Source organism: Choristoneura fumiferana, chromosome 12 (genome assembly GCF_025370935.1).
Source record: "Choristoneura fumiferana chromosome 12, NRCan_CFum_1, whole genome shotgun sequence".
Lineage (NCBI taxonomy): Eukaryota > Metazoa > Arthropoda > Insecta > Lepidoptera > Tortricidae > Choristoneura > Choristoneura fumiferana.
This window is the reverse complement of record NC_133483.1, coordinates 1,952,775-1,969,821: the sequence shown is the minus strand read 5'-3', so window position 1 is coordinate 1,969,821 and position 17,047 is coordinate 1,952,775. Positions and strand designations below refer to the sequence as shown.

Genomic DNA, 17,047 nt, shown 5'->3' with positions numbered 1-17,047 from the left:
GTAAATTTCAAATGTAATTCCGCACATGAATTTTGAAAAACTCAGAGGTGCGAGCTGGGTTTGAACCCACGACCCCCTGCTTGAGAGGCGATAGGTCAAACCACTAGGCCACCACGGCTATTATCTCTAGTTAATACCTATCCTAAGGCTGTGTTTCCACCAGAGATATGCATGGATACGTTGCGAGAAATGTATTTCTCAAGAACCATAAACAACGGTTTATTTCCCTATCCTCGCTCCGCTCAGCTGTTTCCACTAAAGCTAGATAAATAAAGCATTTCCATTGATTCATGGGAAACACATTCCTCGCACCACATTCTCGCACATCTCTGGTGTAAATGCAGCCTCAGTATAGGCGCCAGCCAGTGTATAAAATATTATTGGCGCCAAAGTATTCCCTTGTGGCCGCTGTGTCCCATGTGTGCCGCGACATCTTGATGTCCCGTGGCCTTCGAGTATGCGCGGCATCCAGGGCGGAGCCGAATTGTGACATCGATGTAAGTGGGTCGGAATGTGGGGTTCCGACATCGAAAACTATTTGTTTACCAAAAAATAGAGAATAAATGATGATTTTAATAAAAGTCAGGCTCAAATGTGGAGCAAGACGCTGTTATCCTCTGTAATAGTGGGCAGTCATAGCTAGATGTCCAATTAATATTAATTGAGTTCATTCAAGTGTTTCTTCACTTTTAATAACCGTGCCAGTCTGTCTATGCCAGATAGTTAGCGACATAGACATAAAAAAAAAAAATAAGATTTCACCTTCACATCTTTCAAGTTTCTAGGTCAAGGACGCCCGATGTACCCAAAAGGTTTTCCAGTTTACGGCAATTTATATGCAAAGACCCTTTTAAATGACTGCCATATCATTTGATCGTGCTGTGTTCACTAATGTCTAACCATAACATTTTTTTTCTAAATGTTTCATTTGACCAAATGCATTTTATTCGCAAAATGTATTTTTTTTAGCATTTTTATAAAACTAACCTAACCTAACCTATGGTCTTGAAAAAGAACCACAGTTTTAGAATAAAATGAATTTGGCCAAATGAAAGATATGGTGAAACGAATCATTAAAAAAAAATGACGTAATGAAAGGACACCCCGGCCGAAAAGAATCATGTTGGCAATATGCGCCTGCGAGTGTTGCCCGGCGGCATGTCGACGACAAAGTTTTCCGACTTGCAATGACTGATTTCGCCGACTAGCCTGCCGACAAAATATTGCCGAGATTAGTCGAAGGAGTGTGGTGGGGTGTATACTGCGCTTTAAACACGTCGATTGATTGATGTAATCAGGTTATCCGACTTGTGTTGACGCGGTACTTCCCGCGCAAACACCTGCTGGGCTACTCCGAAACTCGAAACTCGAAGTTCGTGTCATGCGGTCCCTCTGACACTTACACTGTTTGATCCGAGAGTGAGAGGGACCGCACGACACGAACTTCGAGTTACGAGTTTCGTAGTAGCCTTGCTGGTTTTAAAACTTATACCGTTCGTGATACTCTGCTAGGTCTCAGCTGTCGGCCTGAGTGATCTCCGCTTGTACACACATTCTTTACTAATATTGACGTTAGTCTGGCGAATAAACCGGGAATTTTATTATCATGCTCAACATCTCAGGGTTCCGTGCCTAAAAAGTAAAAAGGTTTCAGTAGCCATTAAATAAAAAATAGAAATAAATAGAAAACGTTTATTCGCATTTCGCAAATTACATAACCACAAAATAAACAAGTATAATATAAATATTAATGAAAGTATATGCGAAATACATTGCATTACGAAAAAATCAAATAATATTTTTCTAAGGATTTCGTATTGTGTACGGAATCTTCCAAGTTTAGGTATATTTTGTACCTTAGGCTGCTATTTACTCTTAAACTACTACAATAATTTTCAAGCAATCTTAGCCGCTATAATTTTCCCTGTAAATATGATATATCATAGTGAATTTTTTCAAATTTTTTAGTTTTAACTAAATGCGTGTCTCCGACTGGCTCAGCAAAACCCACCAGCATAAAATAACAATAGTTTATATAATAATATGATTCATAAGGTAAACGTTCGAATGCTCAGCACGCTAACGACACCCTCCTGCCATCTCTATTGCTAATGAAATGACATAAGATTAAAGATGCCAACTATTGGGACAGTGACGAGCACTCGTACGTTTACCTTATTTCCTTGTTTAGTTTTATACATAAATAGGCTCATGTAAGGACACTGCAAACTTGGAGCATAGTTTCCTTTGTTTCAAATCTTCTGCCACTTAAATATCTGCGAAATAAATTAAACGTGAATACGATTAGTTATTTTTTCTAAGTAAATATACTTCGCACTCCCTTATAACTTGTAAGAGTTTCCTTAATATGGGCACAGTAGCGTAACGTGCAATCTTTGCTCACCGATTGGTAATAAAACAAACGTCACTTCTCCCTTTGTCTATGGTTTTAATTTCTTAATTTCTTCTTTTTTTTTAATTTTTTTTTTTTTTTCTTCTGCTGACTAGGGCAAACAACTGGCTCATGCATACATGTTTTATTTAACGTTTGGGCTCCACAGAAACCAGCGTTACTGCACATAATTGGCAACACATGCTGAGTGGAGACCCTTTTGGTATCCTGCTGTGTCACCTAGTAACATAGTTTTAGTTTGCTAGTTCTAGTCTTAGTTTTAAGAGTTTCCTTAATATGGGCACAGTAGCGTAACGTGCAATCTTTGTCACCGATTGGTAATAAAATAGTTTTAGGGTGAATACTCACTGGCGTCACAACCAATCCCGGCAAACATGGCCGTCGTAACAAAGAGCGACCTCTTATTTCGACATCACCATTAACATTTCAACGTGTAATATCAGAATAACCGGCAGAAGTCGATATAAACAGCACATTCCACAGAGCGGTGTCATTTTGGGCGGCGGCCAGCGCAATAGGGCTACCACGCTTCTAGGGTCCCTTCCAACCGCATTCAATATGGTTTCTTAAGACGACATAATTCGCGCCAGCAGCAGCTAAATGGTTAGTGTGAACCTGATGTCTACGGATTGCAGGTGCGAAGCTCGTTTATATTTGAACTGCGCATTTCGTCTATTTGTGAGCGTCTGAGGTTTACCTCGAGATTGCAAATTATTTGAGCGATGGTTTGAACAGCGCCTCTGGCGGAACGTTTGCGATGTTCGTGTTTCCATACAAATTGAGATTTTAACGCGAACGCGATCGAGACGTATTTTGTAACCAAAAACTTACACTAAGGGCACTGAAGAAGAAAACTTAGCTTTTATGGAAAACTAGCTGTTGCCCGTGACTCCGTCCGCGCAGAATTCGTTTAAGGCTATCCCACGTGAACTATGCAATTTTACGGGATAAAAACTATCCTGTGGCCATCCCCGAAGATCACACACAATATCTATATACCGAATTTCATCTAAATCGGTTCAGTGGTTTAGACGTGATAAGATAACAAGTAAACAGACTTCAAACTTGCGCATTTATAATATTAGTGGCACTTATATTATGAAAAGTTAATAAACATAATTCATTTGTTTAGTTTATTCAAGCGTGTACTTCATTATGAGTACAGACTGTTTGATAACTACAAAGTAAAGACATCGTCTAGATTTTCTGCCACAAGCATTGACCCTAGAACACTGGCCGCGTCTCTACTGTACCCCTAGTGTAAGTTTTCGGTTACAAAATACGTCTCGATCGCGTTCGCGTTAAAATCTCAATTTATATGGAAACACGAACAGCGCCTCTAGCGGAACGTTTGCGATGTTCGTGTTTCTATAATTGAGATTTTTTGCGAACGCGGAAGTACGATTTTTTGCACACGCCGATAACTTACACTAAGGGCACTGGTAACTCAACTGGTAGGTCAAAACCTAGAATTCCTTGGCTTTCAGAGGGGAGCGCCAAAGTTTTCATACTCTTCGCTAGTCATACCGTAATTTTTGTCCGAATCATCGTTTGTCATAATTTTTTTCCCACTGAAACCTTAAATTTTTCTGAAATTTTTAAATGGTCATCCTATAGAAAGCTATAGGTTAGATTAGGTTTGTTTTATAACAATTTTTAACAATTATTGGATTCAGAGAAAAAAGAGATGACAAACGATCATTCTTGCAAACATGTATTCGGACGTTCAATAAGTATGTGCGCCGATATGGACCCCTTTGAGAGAGGTAAGCACCAGTCGCCCGAGATACTAACTGTCATTTTCGTTATTCAGAATAACACTTGATCTGTATCACAACCTTAAATCTATGAGTATATTTGTAGCACACGTGCCCGCCAACTACAACACATATTACAGTAGGTTAAATGATTTTATCCAATTAATCAAACAGCAGAGTCCAAATTTAGAGCATGAATCAGTATAACTTCCTTTGTTCAAACCTGTTACTTCATGAACGAATTCGCTGTGTTCTTTTGTTTATTCTAAAAGATTCTTGAACTTTCGCGAAGTAAAAGGACGTTTTTAATAATAGAGTGTATCTTTTCTTTCAAAATGTATTTAATTTTCTTCATACAAATTGTATGAGTCACTTTTGTGATGCCCGTGCCGAGTGCATGAAAAAACGTCACAAAACTGACGTTTTTGTTTTGAAAAATTCTTAAACTATTGGAATCGGTTGTGCTCTTGATCATGAGAAGAAAAAAAAATCTAAAAAAAACGACATAAGCAAATCTATATTAAATGATATTTTAACGGATAACTCGCGTGCTCCTGTGAAGAAGGGCTACGAAATACTCGTAGCCCGAAACATGTCGAGCTAAACTCGATTTAAGACGTGAGTTATCTGTTACAATATCATTTAATATGAGTGAGTCTCACGTTAGTTTCATGTTCAAAATAAACAAATCCCCTATGAAAAGAATCTTTTAAAGTTGATCTCGAAAATTAGTTTGACCTTGCATTATCAATTGTTAAAGTTATCGCTTTGTTATTGTTGCGATGCAATACCGACTATTCTCATTGTTTTGTAACTCAATCCAATGTCTCAGAACTCCTTGTGAACTCTCTTCCACTTGGAATGCGAGCATGATGTAGTGCTGGGGAATGCTGACAGCGCCACAGCCGGTATAAATAGAGCGGTATGCAGCGCAGAAATGCGGCATGGCGCGACAGGGCGACCCTTTGACGACTCGGAGACACTGATTTTCAGGAACATTCTGCGTGGACTCAGTCAAAAAGTTATAATAAGAAGCGTAAAAGCTTACTTTCTTTATTATTTCTTTGAGTTATATATCTAAAGACCACATGGTTAAGTAAATCGTTGATTGTATTCTGGTTTTTGGACTTTATTTGTGGTTTAATACCATCTACATCGACATCTATGTACCTTACGGCACTAGACTGGCTGTTTGGAACAAAACGCGCGGCGCATCAATCATCAATATTACTTTGACACAGCCGCTGTCACGGACGTCAACAGACTATAGTGAACTGTTCACAAAACCGCGCTGTGAACTGTTTTTGTGCGCCGTTTTGATGTAACAAACATGCAGTCTAGTACATAGATGTCAATGACCATCTACCATTGAAGCTCTGCGTATCATCCATAAATGTTATGCAGCTTTTTAATGACAGCGTTTTTTGCACTGACAAATTGGTTTAATAAATCAGTATGCTCACAGAATGGATGGATTAATCTATTAATTTATTATAACCATTAACCAGTTTGGAAGTTGACGGCCTTAGTTTCAGAGGACTTGTCATTTACAATGCCTTAATTTTATATTTCCTTGCCCTCTCAAGTGTTTTATATTTTTCTTCTACGTCTTTTTCAATCAACGTGTCTTCAGTCACGTACACATACTTCAATCTTGCAACTTGACAAACGTCAACTCCACCCTCTTATGTCCATTACTTCCTTCCTTCAATAATAATGTACCCGATATTTTACAGCAAAATTCACCAAATGAACTTTAAATTAGAACAACTTCTGAATAGGTATATCCGAGTAATGCTCAAGGTTTTTAATAAAGGTAATTTAAAATATACTCAACTGTTTTGCCCTTGGATTTTATCACCTAACGTCCTCATGAGCGCTGCGTACAATTTAAAATTAAAGTATGACACGAACGCAAAGGTCGAGTGGGATTGAATGTGAGTGCAGAAATAGCCAGGAATGTGCAAGGTACGGGGGCTGAATATCTCGTCTGTCTTTACAAGGCCGAATAACAGAAAAAAAATATTTCCGTTTCGCGGTGTTCGACAACTTAATAATCATTTGCTATAATTTTATTTTAAAAATATGAAGCCCCGGCGTAGATTCAAATTGGGTGTTAATGTGATTTTACATTATTGTTGTATTTTTTCTGTCTAAAATAACTTGACTTCATTTATAGTACCATGTGTGCAGAATACAACATTGAAACTAACAAGTAAGTAGCGGAAAAAGAAGATAATCAAAGCAAATAAAAAAATATAAAAAAATAAAAACACTTTATTTCTGATAAAGATTCATATCGAATTAGTTACACCTGTAAAAATTTCATTCTTAACGTAGACGTGAAAATTACGATTGTGAAAAATCCAACTAGCTTTTATCTTAGCAACAGTCTGTTTACAATGTTCAGTACAAATATACTCTCAATGCTACTATGCCCAATAAAGTCGTTAAGGCTGTCATATTATTATATTTGGCGGTGCCGCCAGTTCGCACACAGGCCCACAGCGAGGAAGGTCAAAAGTGAGGCATTGCCAAAAAGGCATGGCTCTAATTAGTTCTGGTGGCAAAAACACATTTTGAAGACACGTGAATATTTGAGATAATAATATCTGGCAAAAAAGAGCAAACGCGTAGCTAAGTACTTAAAATTTTAAAGTCAGTTGAGTTCGTTTATGAGACAAAGTAAATACGATGTATTTTTGAAAGACACAAAGGAAAATAAACTCAAGACGTGATCAAAACATTCAATTATAAATTAAACAACATGTTGCAAACATAAGAGTCTGGATAAAATATCGTTTATTTTCCATGTTGAGAGGCGTAGACCAAACTTAATAGTTTGAAGTCTGATATATCAGTAAAGTTGGGTCTTTAGGAATAATGTGAACCTTTTGCTTAAGACTACCAAATATCTTTCCGAATTGTACGACTCTAGTAAAAAGATTGAAAACAGTCTTATATTATAAGAACAGACAAAACATATACAATATTACGTGGGCTTGAGTAACTATAATGTTCGTGGGCCGTTAAACAAAAAGTTTAAAACATTCTGCGGTGATCTCATATTTGAAAGCGTCCAGGTTTTCTATCCATTAGAAAAAACGCATTAACAAAAGATAATATTATTCGTGGGCGGACGGTACGCAGCTATTGCGTTGCCCTTCCGATCGCCATTACCATTTTAGCTAAACGTCGCCTGTTTTATGTCTTCGTTAACGTCATTAGTAAATTAGAGCTCGAAGTGCCGGCTAATTATGTATTCTGCGTACGCACGGTAATTAGCAAAAACATTGAACTTGAATCCAGCCCCATTGCCAAGTCACGCCAGCTCCTAGACTCGCTTGTCAAAAAATACACGCACAAAATGATCTTACGCCAATCCATACTCTATTACTTTGACAGTAAGCGTATGCTGTTTTTTTAATTAGTACAATAAGTAACGTTGCCAAATTTATTTTTATTCTCACGAACTAGCCGTCAAAAGGTAGACTTTGCAAAAGGCGATCGGCACTGGCCGCCAGCCAAAATTGGTTTTAAATGAAATGTCACCTTTAGTTTTAACTCAGGTGTAACAAAAACAAAGTATAAAAAGTAATGATTTACCTTACCGACAAACATCAAAACTATCTTGTTTGGATTTGGAAATATAATCACATTGGAAATTAATTCGAAATGCATTCTATTCTTTCTTTAATTGAATTATGAATTCATTAATATTTTGACTTTATTTCAACAAACATAATATAGTACAAAAAGAAACGATAACAATTATATAGATTAAAAAATATCCAAACCCTGTATCTCTCCTACACGGGGCATCGTGCCTAGTATGCTTGCGGCATTCCCTCGCTGAATTCATTTGTTTATAATATTTTTAAAATATATTAAAAAAAAATGGACCGATCCACATTTATTCACTATGCGTCTGAGTGTAACATTTACCCAACCAAACTTTACCTACCTTTACCTGGGTCATCATTACAGCCTATATATATCATGACTTGGGCTGTAATTCTCACGCACGCCCAGTGGGGATTGGGCACTTCACACACACCATTTAATTGCTTCGTAGATTGTGCAGGTTTTCGTCACCGCACAGGTCGTGGTGGTTTCAAATGTAATTTTGCACATTAATTTCGAAAAAGTCAGAGAAGGAAACACGGACAGAGGAGAAAGCGCAGTTTCGCATTCTGCCCAGCCGGAGGACCGTAACGGGTATGTGGGACTCCTGGTGCAGAAGGCCTCGGCCTACCCACTTAAAACTCCGCGGAAATTCCGCCTCGCCGCATAGCGGCAGGGCCACAGGAACGCTTGTGGCTTACTTCTCCGCCAACACGGATTTGGACCTACGATCCTCTGCTTGAGATGCATAGGTCAAACCACTAAGCCAGCAAACATAGCTAAGGTCATACAAATATACGGGTTTTCAAAATATAGTGATTCTTGGAAATCGTGGAACAGTTCTTTTCTACAGTAAACCCGGAAGTAATAAAAGAGCGCCTAGAAAATAATAGAGTTCAATGCCTTCATTACCCTCACAAAATTAAAATACTTATCGAAATTCTATTTTTGGGTCCAAACTTTACAGCAAACGGTTCGAAATAAAATAATAATCATCTAGTACACCTGGACACCGGCTGAATGCGATTAAACTTCAAACGTGTCTAATTTCGTCATCATTTTAAGAATTTTCTATCTGTTGCCAAAGACTTACATGGGGACGGACTCATAATGACGATGATTTATCGTCACTACCTTTAAATAAAAAAGCTTGTATTTCAAAATCGACCATTTTCTGAGAGAAATTTATGAAAAATACTTTAAGGGCCTATAAGTCCAGGAACAGGTCTTGACCTTTTGCCATTCACACCAATGTTGCCACCACGTCGTCCCGGGCGGATAACAGTTTGAGGGACCCATTTAGCGAAGTAGCAGGCAACGTTCTTAAGCCATGCATGTTTAATATGAATTAAAAAGTACCTATCTATTTATTTATGTATGTTTATCCACAGCTTAGTACCCATAACACAAGCTTTGCTTACTTTAGGACTAGGTCAAATTGGTTCGAATCGTCATTTAATCATTGCTTTCATGGGTACATTATTAGTATATGGATCTTAACTAAAATAAAATACTTCCCGAATATGAAACCCCGTCTGGTCCCGTGACAATTATTTATTATAATATGTAATGGTCCAGATATTTACATATTTATCAAATCTCAACCAAATCTACCCAGCTATTTCAGCGTGAAGGAAAAACAAACGCAAAAACACGCAGGCACGCACACACTCACAAACTTTTGCATTTATAATATTAGTAGGATGTTCATAGCATAAAACCTCATTTAGTTTAGTCGATGTTAGAAATATTGGATGTTATTCATTATGCGATTGATAAGAGATGAATCATCGATGGCAATGCAACGCAACACGCGCAATATTTTGCGCTAAGTGGAAATAAAACTTAACAACAGAAGATTTTTGTCCCTTATCTTTACCCTCAAACGGGTTAGTAGTATCATTTCGTCTAAAAAAGCAGCTGGTCTAAGTAGCAACTGGTCTAATAAGCAGCTGATCTAAGTAGCAACTGTTCTAAGTAGCAAGTGGTCTAAAAAGCAACTGGTCCTAACCTGTTTTTGTCAAAAACTTGAAAAACGTGTGGTGCTATGCACGACCATGGATGATTTTATTATGTACCGCAAAAGAAATAATAAAATAATAAAATCAATCATCAGTGGTCGTGCTGTATAGTACCACACTGAAAAACATAGGTCTGTAGGGTAGGCTAGAGTTGCGTCAAGGCGCGAAGCGCCTCAGCCACGCGAAATAGACTCTCGAGTTTGATAAAAAAAAATACCACTTGATACTTAAACAAGTTGCTACTTAGAGCAGTTGCTTCTTAGACCATTTGCTACTTAGACTAATTTCTTCTTAGACCACTTGCTAATTTGCTATGTAGACCAGCTGCTTTTTATACGAAATGATACTAACCCCCTCAAACTACCCCAAAGATTGTAGCGGTGCCGTACGAGGAAGCGCGCCGGTTTTCAGTCGACCGCTTCCTCTTCCCCCTCCCCCCTTACACTGGTCTATTTCTGCGCCAGCGCTCAATGCCACGGGGCCAACAACTCGTGACTCATTACTCTACTATGCGCAACTGGGTAACACCTTGTTTGCTTTAGAGAAATCATAATAAGCGATAATTGATGGGTACGAAAAATTATCGTCTCTTACGCCTGTGGCAAAGAAGTTTATTCTTCGATCAATCTGGGTCGATTAGTTAGATACAAATTTAATTAACACTACAGTCTAGCTATAAATGAAGCGACGATGTGAAATCATGAGTAAGAAAGACCATGCCAAAGCCATGTCTTTGTTTTGAAGAATAAAGATTATATCTATCTATCTATCTATCTAAAGAAAACAAAATTAAAAGGTATGACTTATTTATTTTGGTCCCAATAATATAAACACAAATAAATAACTTATGAAACTAAGATAACATAGAAATTATATATCACATTGCTTTAGTTGACATCTAATATCTAATAAGAAGCTCATTATTCACGTATACATTATCCTTAAATTTGAGACATCTTGATCGATCCCGTATTAACTTACAGCACAAATATGGAGTAACTCTACACCATCATTGACAAAGTTCACCCTTGCATATTGATTACTTATCATTTCATCATATATCATTCTACCTCAATCATCATCACCAGTCTTACAAAATTCTTTTACCACATTCAAATACATAAATTCACTCAGTCTTATGTCATTTTCATCATCTTTACAACCACTTTCATAACTACTAATCACATTCACTCCGAGCCTCTATTTCCCATCATTTAAGTGACTTCACAGCAGCACGCTACTCAGATTCTTACTGTGTAATACACAGGTTTAATAATGCGCACAAAACGATACAGTGTAACATTTAACAGTATCTAACACACTATGTAACAGTCAATGCAACATCTTACGCGCGCAAACACTAGTCGAGCGCAAAAAGAACCAACATAAAATAATAATATAGTCTAGGAGCTGCCTGCTAAATCACTCAAATTATAACAAATAGAGACTCTTTTCATCCTTACTATGTATTATTATTCTTCAGCACTTCTCAATAGGTCCGTATCGTTTACGGAACCACGTCATGCCGCGGTAGTCGGGTTCGTACACATCAGGGATCTCTTTATCGATGGCCTCGCAGTACACCATCTTCACTGAGGCGGCGCCAAACAACCTTTCTTCGAACTTGATCAGCTGCTTGAAAAATCCGGTGTTCGGTCGGATTTGGGGTCTGCAACAAAAAAATAATTTAAACCTTTTTCTTCATTTGAAAAAGAAAGTGCTAAGCTGACGCTTTTTTTTAGCTCATGACTTGTGCTAATGAACGAATACTTAGTTAAAACGTTTACAAAATATTATATTTAACCAATCCCAAATAACCACACTTCTATGTCGTTGACCTTTTCGTTGACTAAGAAAATGCCTCTGGTGAGGAAATTTTGACAATTAATTGCTTATTATTTCAAACAAACCCACTTTAAATGACATGTGTTATGATGTTCTCTAATTACCATGATACGAATGTACATTTCTCAAATCAAAACGCCAGCACAGTATGCAGGTCATGTCATCCAATCAATCTCCAGAGTTTTAAAATCCCCTTTATCCTATTATTGCGAATTTTGAGTCTAACAAACGGGAAAATCAAATCCACGTCATTTGATCAATCGCTCGGAATGTTCTCAAAAAAGAGTTGACCCACTGGTACGATTTCACAAATGAACAGAAATAATGCTTATGTTTACAATGTCAGATCTATCAGACAGAACAGTCGGAAGAAAAGTTGCACTAACTTAAATCAAGCTAATTACTTACTAGTTATTGAAATCAAGCCTCAAGGAGCAGCGAGTATTTGGCTTCAGATGGAGCCCTCCTCCCTTGCTTCAGCACTGGCCTTGGGCCAGAGCAAGAAGAGCGGTTGCTCTAGGCACCAGATGGCAAGGGGTGCCATTTTCCAGTTGCCAGTGAAAAATATAATTGTGATGGCGCCTTTTCGGAGGCGTGGAAGTGGAGTAGACAAACTGTACTTCGGGCTAAAGCCGGCGCGGTTTGCACAGGGCTCTGGCTTTTGGTCTAAGGATCCGTTTAGATTTTCTATAATTCATGTTGATTTAGTGCTAATGACTTACCGTCTTTGCTTCATATGATGGTATGCGTCCCGGAGGGTCAGCTTCTCCCACTTGACCAAGTACGCAAGGCACAGGGTCACGGATCTGGACACGCCCGCCACGCAGTGGACCAGTACCACTTCTCCTCGCGAAACGACCTGTGCCAAAACAATACCTACATTACTTTGAGTTGTTGGGTTCACTTAATATACCAAGCCTGAAATAGGAAGTGATTTTCAAAATCAGTTCTTCGTTTGTGGTTATGATTACTATTGCGGGGAAAAAGCAAATCTATTTCTATGAAAATAAGACCACGACCAATTTCCTGTTGGATCTTCTATTCAGTGCCGCCTAAGACTTTCATGGACCATTTACGGGAATCCCGTAATGTCATCCCAGTAGTTATTACACTCCGGCATTTGATCGGTCACCTTGTAAGTCGATAGCTCTACAAAGTAATGAACATAATGCATTGAAGACAAATAATATCATATCGATGTTCATACCTCATTGATCAGGTCAGCAACTCTATCCATGTGTGGATGCATATCGGAATGCGGGGTGTCCAGAAGAGGCACGTAGTGTCTCGGGGCGCAGTCTTCTGGTGGCGGTGGAAGCTCGGGCGCTGCTGAGACCACCAGCCCGGGCCTTAGCGCTGCCACTGCACCGGGCAGCGCATGCGCACCACACACGAACACGCCCGACGTCACCCGAGATACCCCGAGCGGGCAGCCTCTGCAAAGAATGGGAGGATGAGTACTTCGAACAGCGAATGCATATCGACGATAAAGTTTTAACGGCTCAATAAATATGGTCGTTATCCATTCGTTTACAGTGTAAACTTTACACTAAAACGAAGTTAATTGCAGCGATGAAAAAATGTGAGTTGTTTATCCCTTGTTTTGTAATTTTTTTTGGAGAGGTGAGGATTGTTTTTTTTAATAATTTTGATAATTTCGTTGTCTCTCGCTCTGTAGTCGTGGGTTATTAAACTTTCAGTCCCAAACTAGCTTTTCAAGTTAAACTTCTCAGCTAATGGAGTATCAAGATATCGTCGTCCGTCAATTTTTATGCGTTTTGAGTTTATTTTGTGTTTGCTGATGCAATTGAAATTAAAACCATTCTGACACATTAACTAGAAGAATTTGAAATACTTTAAAATTTATTATTGTTTAAAGTAACAGTGAACACCTTATGCAACGACCACTAAGTTTTTTTTTATGCTTCTGTCGTAAACACCATGACCATAATCGTAAAACTCGTGGTAGGCCTAGTGGATTTTAAACTATATCCTCTTAAACAGACAATCGTAAAACCTGGATTCATGTTACCTGGTGAGTATCAGTGTTACAGACCTACAAAAGACTTCATAAAGTTAATGAAAACCCAACAAAGACCAAACCCAAAATTTCCGAATCATAATTTGGAGGACTTCGAGTACTTAACTCTAAGTACGTCCACAATAAAGCCGGAAAGAATCTAGACATACATAGTTATGAAAGTTTGACAAATTCATATATTTTGACACCACTAAAATGTGCTTAACTTTGCTTAACTTTGTTTTTTCAATAAAGTACCTGGGCGACCGAGTTTTTCTCGGGCTAAAACTTGTTAATAAGCTTTTTCTCAGATATAAGACCAAGTTAGATCAATTTGTCATCCCCGAAAACCCCCACCTACCAAATTTCATCGAAATCGTTGGAGCCGTTTCCAAGATTCTGATATATATACAAGAATTCCTCGTTTAAAGGTATTATATAGATAGAATATCCATTAAGTATAGCTACCGAACTTTTCTAACCTCGACATAGGCGGAATCATCGATAGTAACGATGGAGCTACTTTCAAAAATTGAATTAAAGTAGTCATTATTCTGTGTAGTCGTGTTACAATTACAAATTACAATTTTCAGACATTCCCCGTGGACGCTTCGGACGTAAACACCGCACGCGCATACCGCGCGGTTGTGTCACCTGGCTCGGCGCCAGCGCTGACCTAGTGGAATGCCCTCAGGGATCCACGCCGATCAATTTTGCCCGTGAACTGTATTTTTCGATTGCCTAACCATTTGTTTTTGTTTCCTAAACTCACCCCCTGTGTCACTATCCATTCCAATTCATTTGACGGATAAAATTAAATGTGTTGCCGTCTCTGTTTGTTTTGTTCGAATTGACGGAGACGGCATCACATTTGTGCGTCAAATAAAATTAATCAATGGGCGGAGAAACAGCCCCTTAAGGTCTTAGTGTTACAGAAGAGCTGAAACAAAACCTTGTTGTTTGGGTTGATTTAGATGTCTATTGTTGGAACAAGGTAAGCAAGTTACTTTGTTTTCTGTTCGTTGATTGTATGGTATATGTAGTATTTATCTTTTGTTGATGAATATAATTAGGCACTAATTATTTGCTATCCAAAGAAATTAAATTTTTTGATTGTTAAGTATTAAGTAAAAAGAAACACGTTTAGTTAGAAAAATTTGATAAGTTTCATTTTGTAAACATGTTACTAATTATTTACTATAGCATATATCCTATAACGTTGGGTACGTGCCGTCGACTGTCATTTTGAAAGATATTTTTTATTTTTGATTTTTTCTTTCTGATATTCATCATCATCATCAACAATCAGCCGTAGGATGTCCGCTGTTGGACATAAGATCGTTTGCTACATTATGTTGAATTCCGAAAATTTAGCAACGAGCAACCTATTAATTTGATTACATTCAAATTTATTTGCTGATATACCTAGTCTTCAAGTTACTAAGTCTACTCTAAATTAATTCAACTCAAAATGGGTCCAGCCTGTACTCTACCTGTTCAATTCTTCCTTGGTCAATTTCGGCGTGTCAGTCTCCACAGTCGGTTCATTGTCGTCGGCAACACACGACACTTTGTCTTCAACTGTAAGTACCTTCATTTTAACCACTATCCCTAACTCCTTTGCAATTCCTCAATATCACTTCTCACTTCGAAAAATAGAGTGTAAATTTTTGTTTCCGTTATCGTGTTTAATATCGATAAAGTGTTGGTTGTATTGTAGGGACGTCCGTCTCTCGCGCAGTCTGAAGCTGAACTGAAGTCGGGCGGCGCGCGCGCAGCCACCTGAGCGCGCATCCTGAACGGCGCAATATCCGGCATTCCACGATTATTTTCGTACAACTCTGACGATTATTTTGTTTACATACTGTTTATGGTGCTACTGAGGTGATAGGTGCCTTTTAATAAAGTACCTAAGTATTTACATTTGAAGCTATCGTTTCTGAATAAAAGTTTGGCTGCTTCATGAAGTTCATCTTGGGACAAAAATTTTAAGCATCTCATTTAAAAATAAAATTACTAAAGAGTTTGTGTGGTAGGGAATTTTTAAGGAATTTTACGATTAAAACTGTGCCACTTGCAGCTCTTACAGAATGATGTCTAAGTCGATATTTATTTTGGTTAAACTTTACAAATTGTCTTTAGGATTATCGTTTAATTACTTTTCTACCACGGGAGTACCTATTTTTTGTAAGCACAAATTACTAGGCTAAGTCATACCAATGACGGCGAGATGACCTGAGTTTTAGTAGTGATAAAGGCGATATTCAACTTTTTTAAATTGTTTTACGTTTCGACTGCCTCGTACTATTGTTACATCGTATTATTCTTATTTCGGTACTTCCGCCCGATGATTAATTCCCGCTCATCCTCAGGGTCGTGAGACAGTTATTGTCTTCCTTTGTAATGACACTCTTCATCATTATTTTTATAGCGTGACAAAAATAAAATAAAATAGTAGATGAATCAATTATGAAGGAATTTTTTTATGAAAAACAACATTGAGTTGAGATGTGTTCTTAGTAATGACATTATGAGTAAAAAAAATATGAACACTGTCTGTTATGAATTCTGAAATTAGTAATAAAAATTTATGAACAAAAAAAGTATGAGAAAAAGTATTATGAAGAGTGATTATTATGAACACAAATTGGTAGTAAAATAAAAAATAGGAATAGGAATTTTATGAGAGTCAATATTATTATGAAAGAAATATTGATAAGAAAACATTTTAAGTCATAATTTTGTTTTTCATACCGGTAACTACCTACCTATTCAAAATAAGATTTACTTAAGTATATCGTTAATTATTAGTTGAAAAATATGTTCGGTCCTGGCGCTTCGCCGGCCGCTGCCGCGGCACGCTGGCTCGGCTCGCGCTCGCGGTTCACAGTTCTAACTAACACTACTCCTCGCTTCGCTCGTCGTCGTACCTAATGCAGTCCTTCCTTAAATACATCATTTCGCACCATCAAAAATTTTCCAAATCCCTGCGCGTCAATAATGCGTGTAAATAACACTTGTGATTAAGAAATATATATGAAGACAAATATTAGTATTAAAAAAGTTATGAATTTTGACGTTATGAATTAGAAGGTTTAGGCGTTTAAATCGTTAGTATAAGAAAATATATGAAAACCAATATTAGTATGAACAAGGAAAACCATGAACAAGGTGTACCTATTATAGTGATATTATGAATTCCGATGATTATAAGTTTCGATCGTTAGTATTAAAAAATAAATATGAAGAGTGATGTAAAATGGTATGAAAAACATTTTCAGACTTCCAAAAATAGAACTTGAAATGTTATGTAAAAAAATGCGCACCCATAAAACCGGGCATGCCAGGCATAATTATCTCGCTTGTT

At 37.7% G+C, this 17,047-nt stretch overlaps 1 protein-coding gene across 1 annotated transcript; it reads right to left on the bottom strand.

Moving 5' to 3' along the window:
• Positions 1 to 10,604: 10,604 nt before the first annotated feature.
• LOC141433093 (dual specificity protein phosphatase 14-like) lies at positions 10,605 to 15,459 on the bottom strand. The gene is made up of 4 exons (XM_074094930.1): positions 15,174 to 15,459; positions 12,868 to 13,096; positions 12,383 to 12,519; positions 10,605 to 11,484 (listed from the first exon to the last, which is right to left on the bottom strand). The coding sequence occupies exons 1-4, from the start codon at positions 15,275 to 15,277 to the stop codon at positions 11,295 to 11,297; spliced, it is 660 nt and encodes a 219-aa protein (XP_073951031.1). The 5' UTR covers positions 15,278 to 15,459; the 3' UTR covers positions 10,605 to 11,294.
• Positions 15,460 to 17,047: the final 1,588 nt, after the last annotated feature.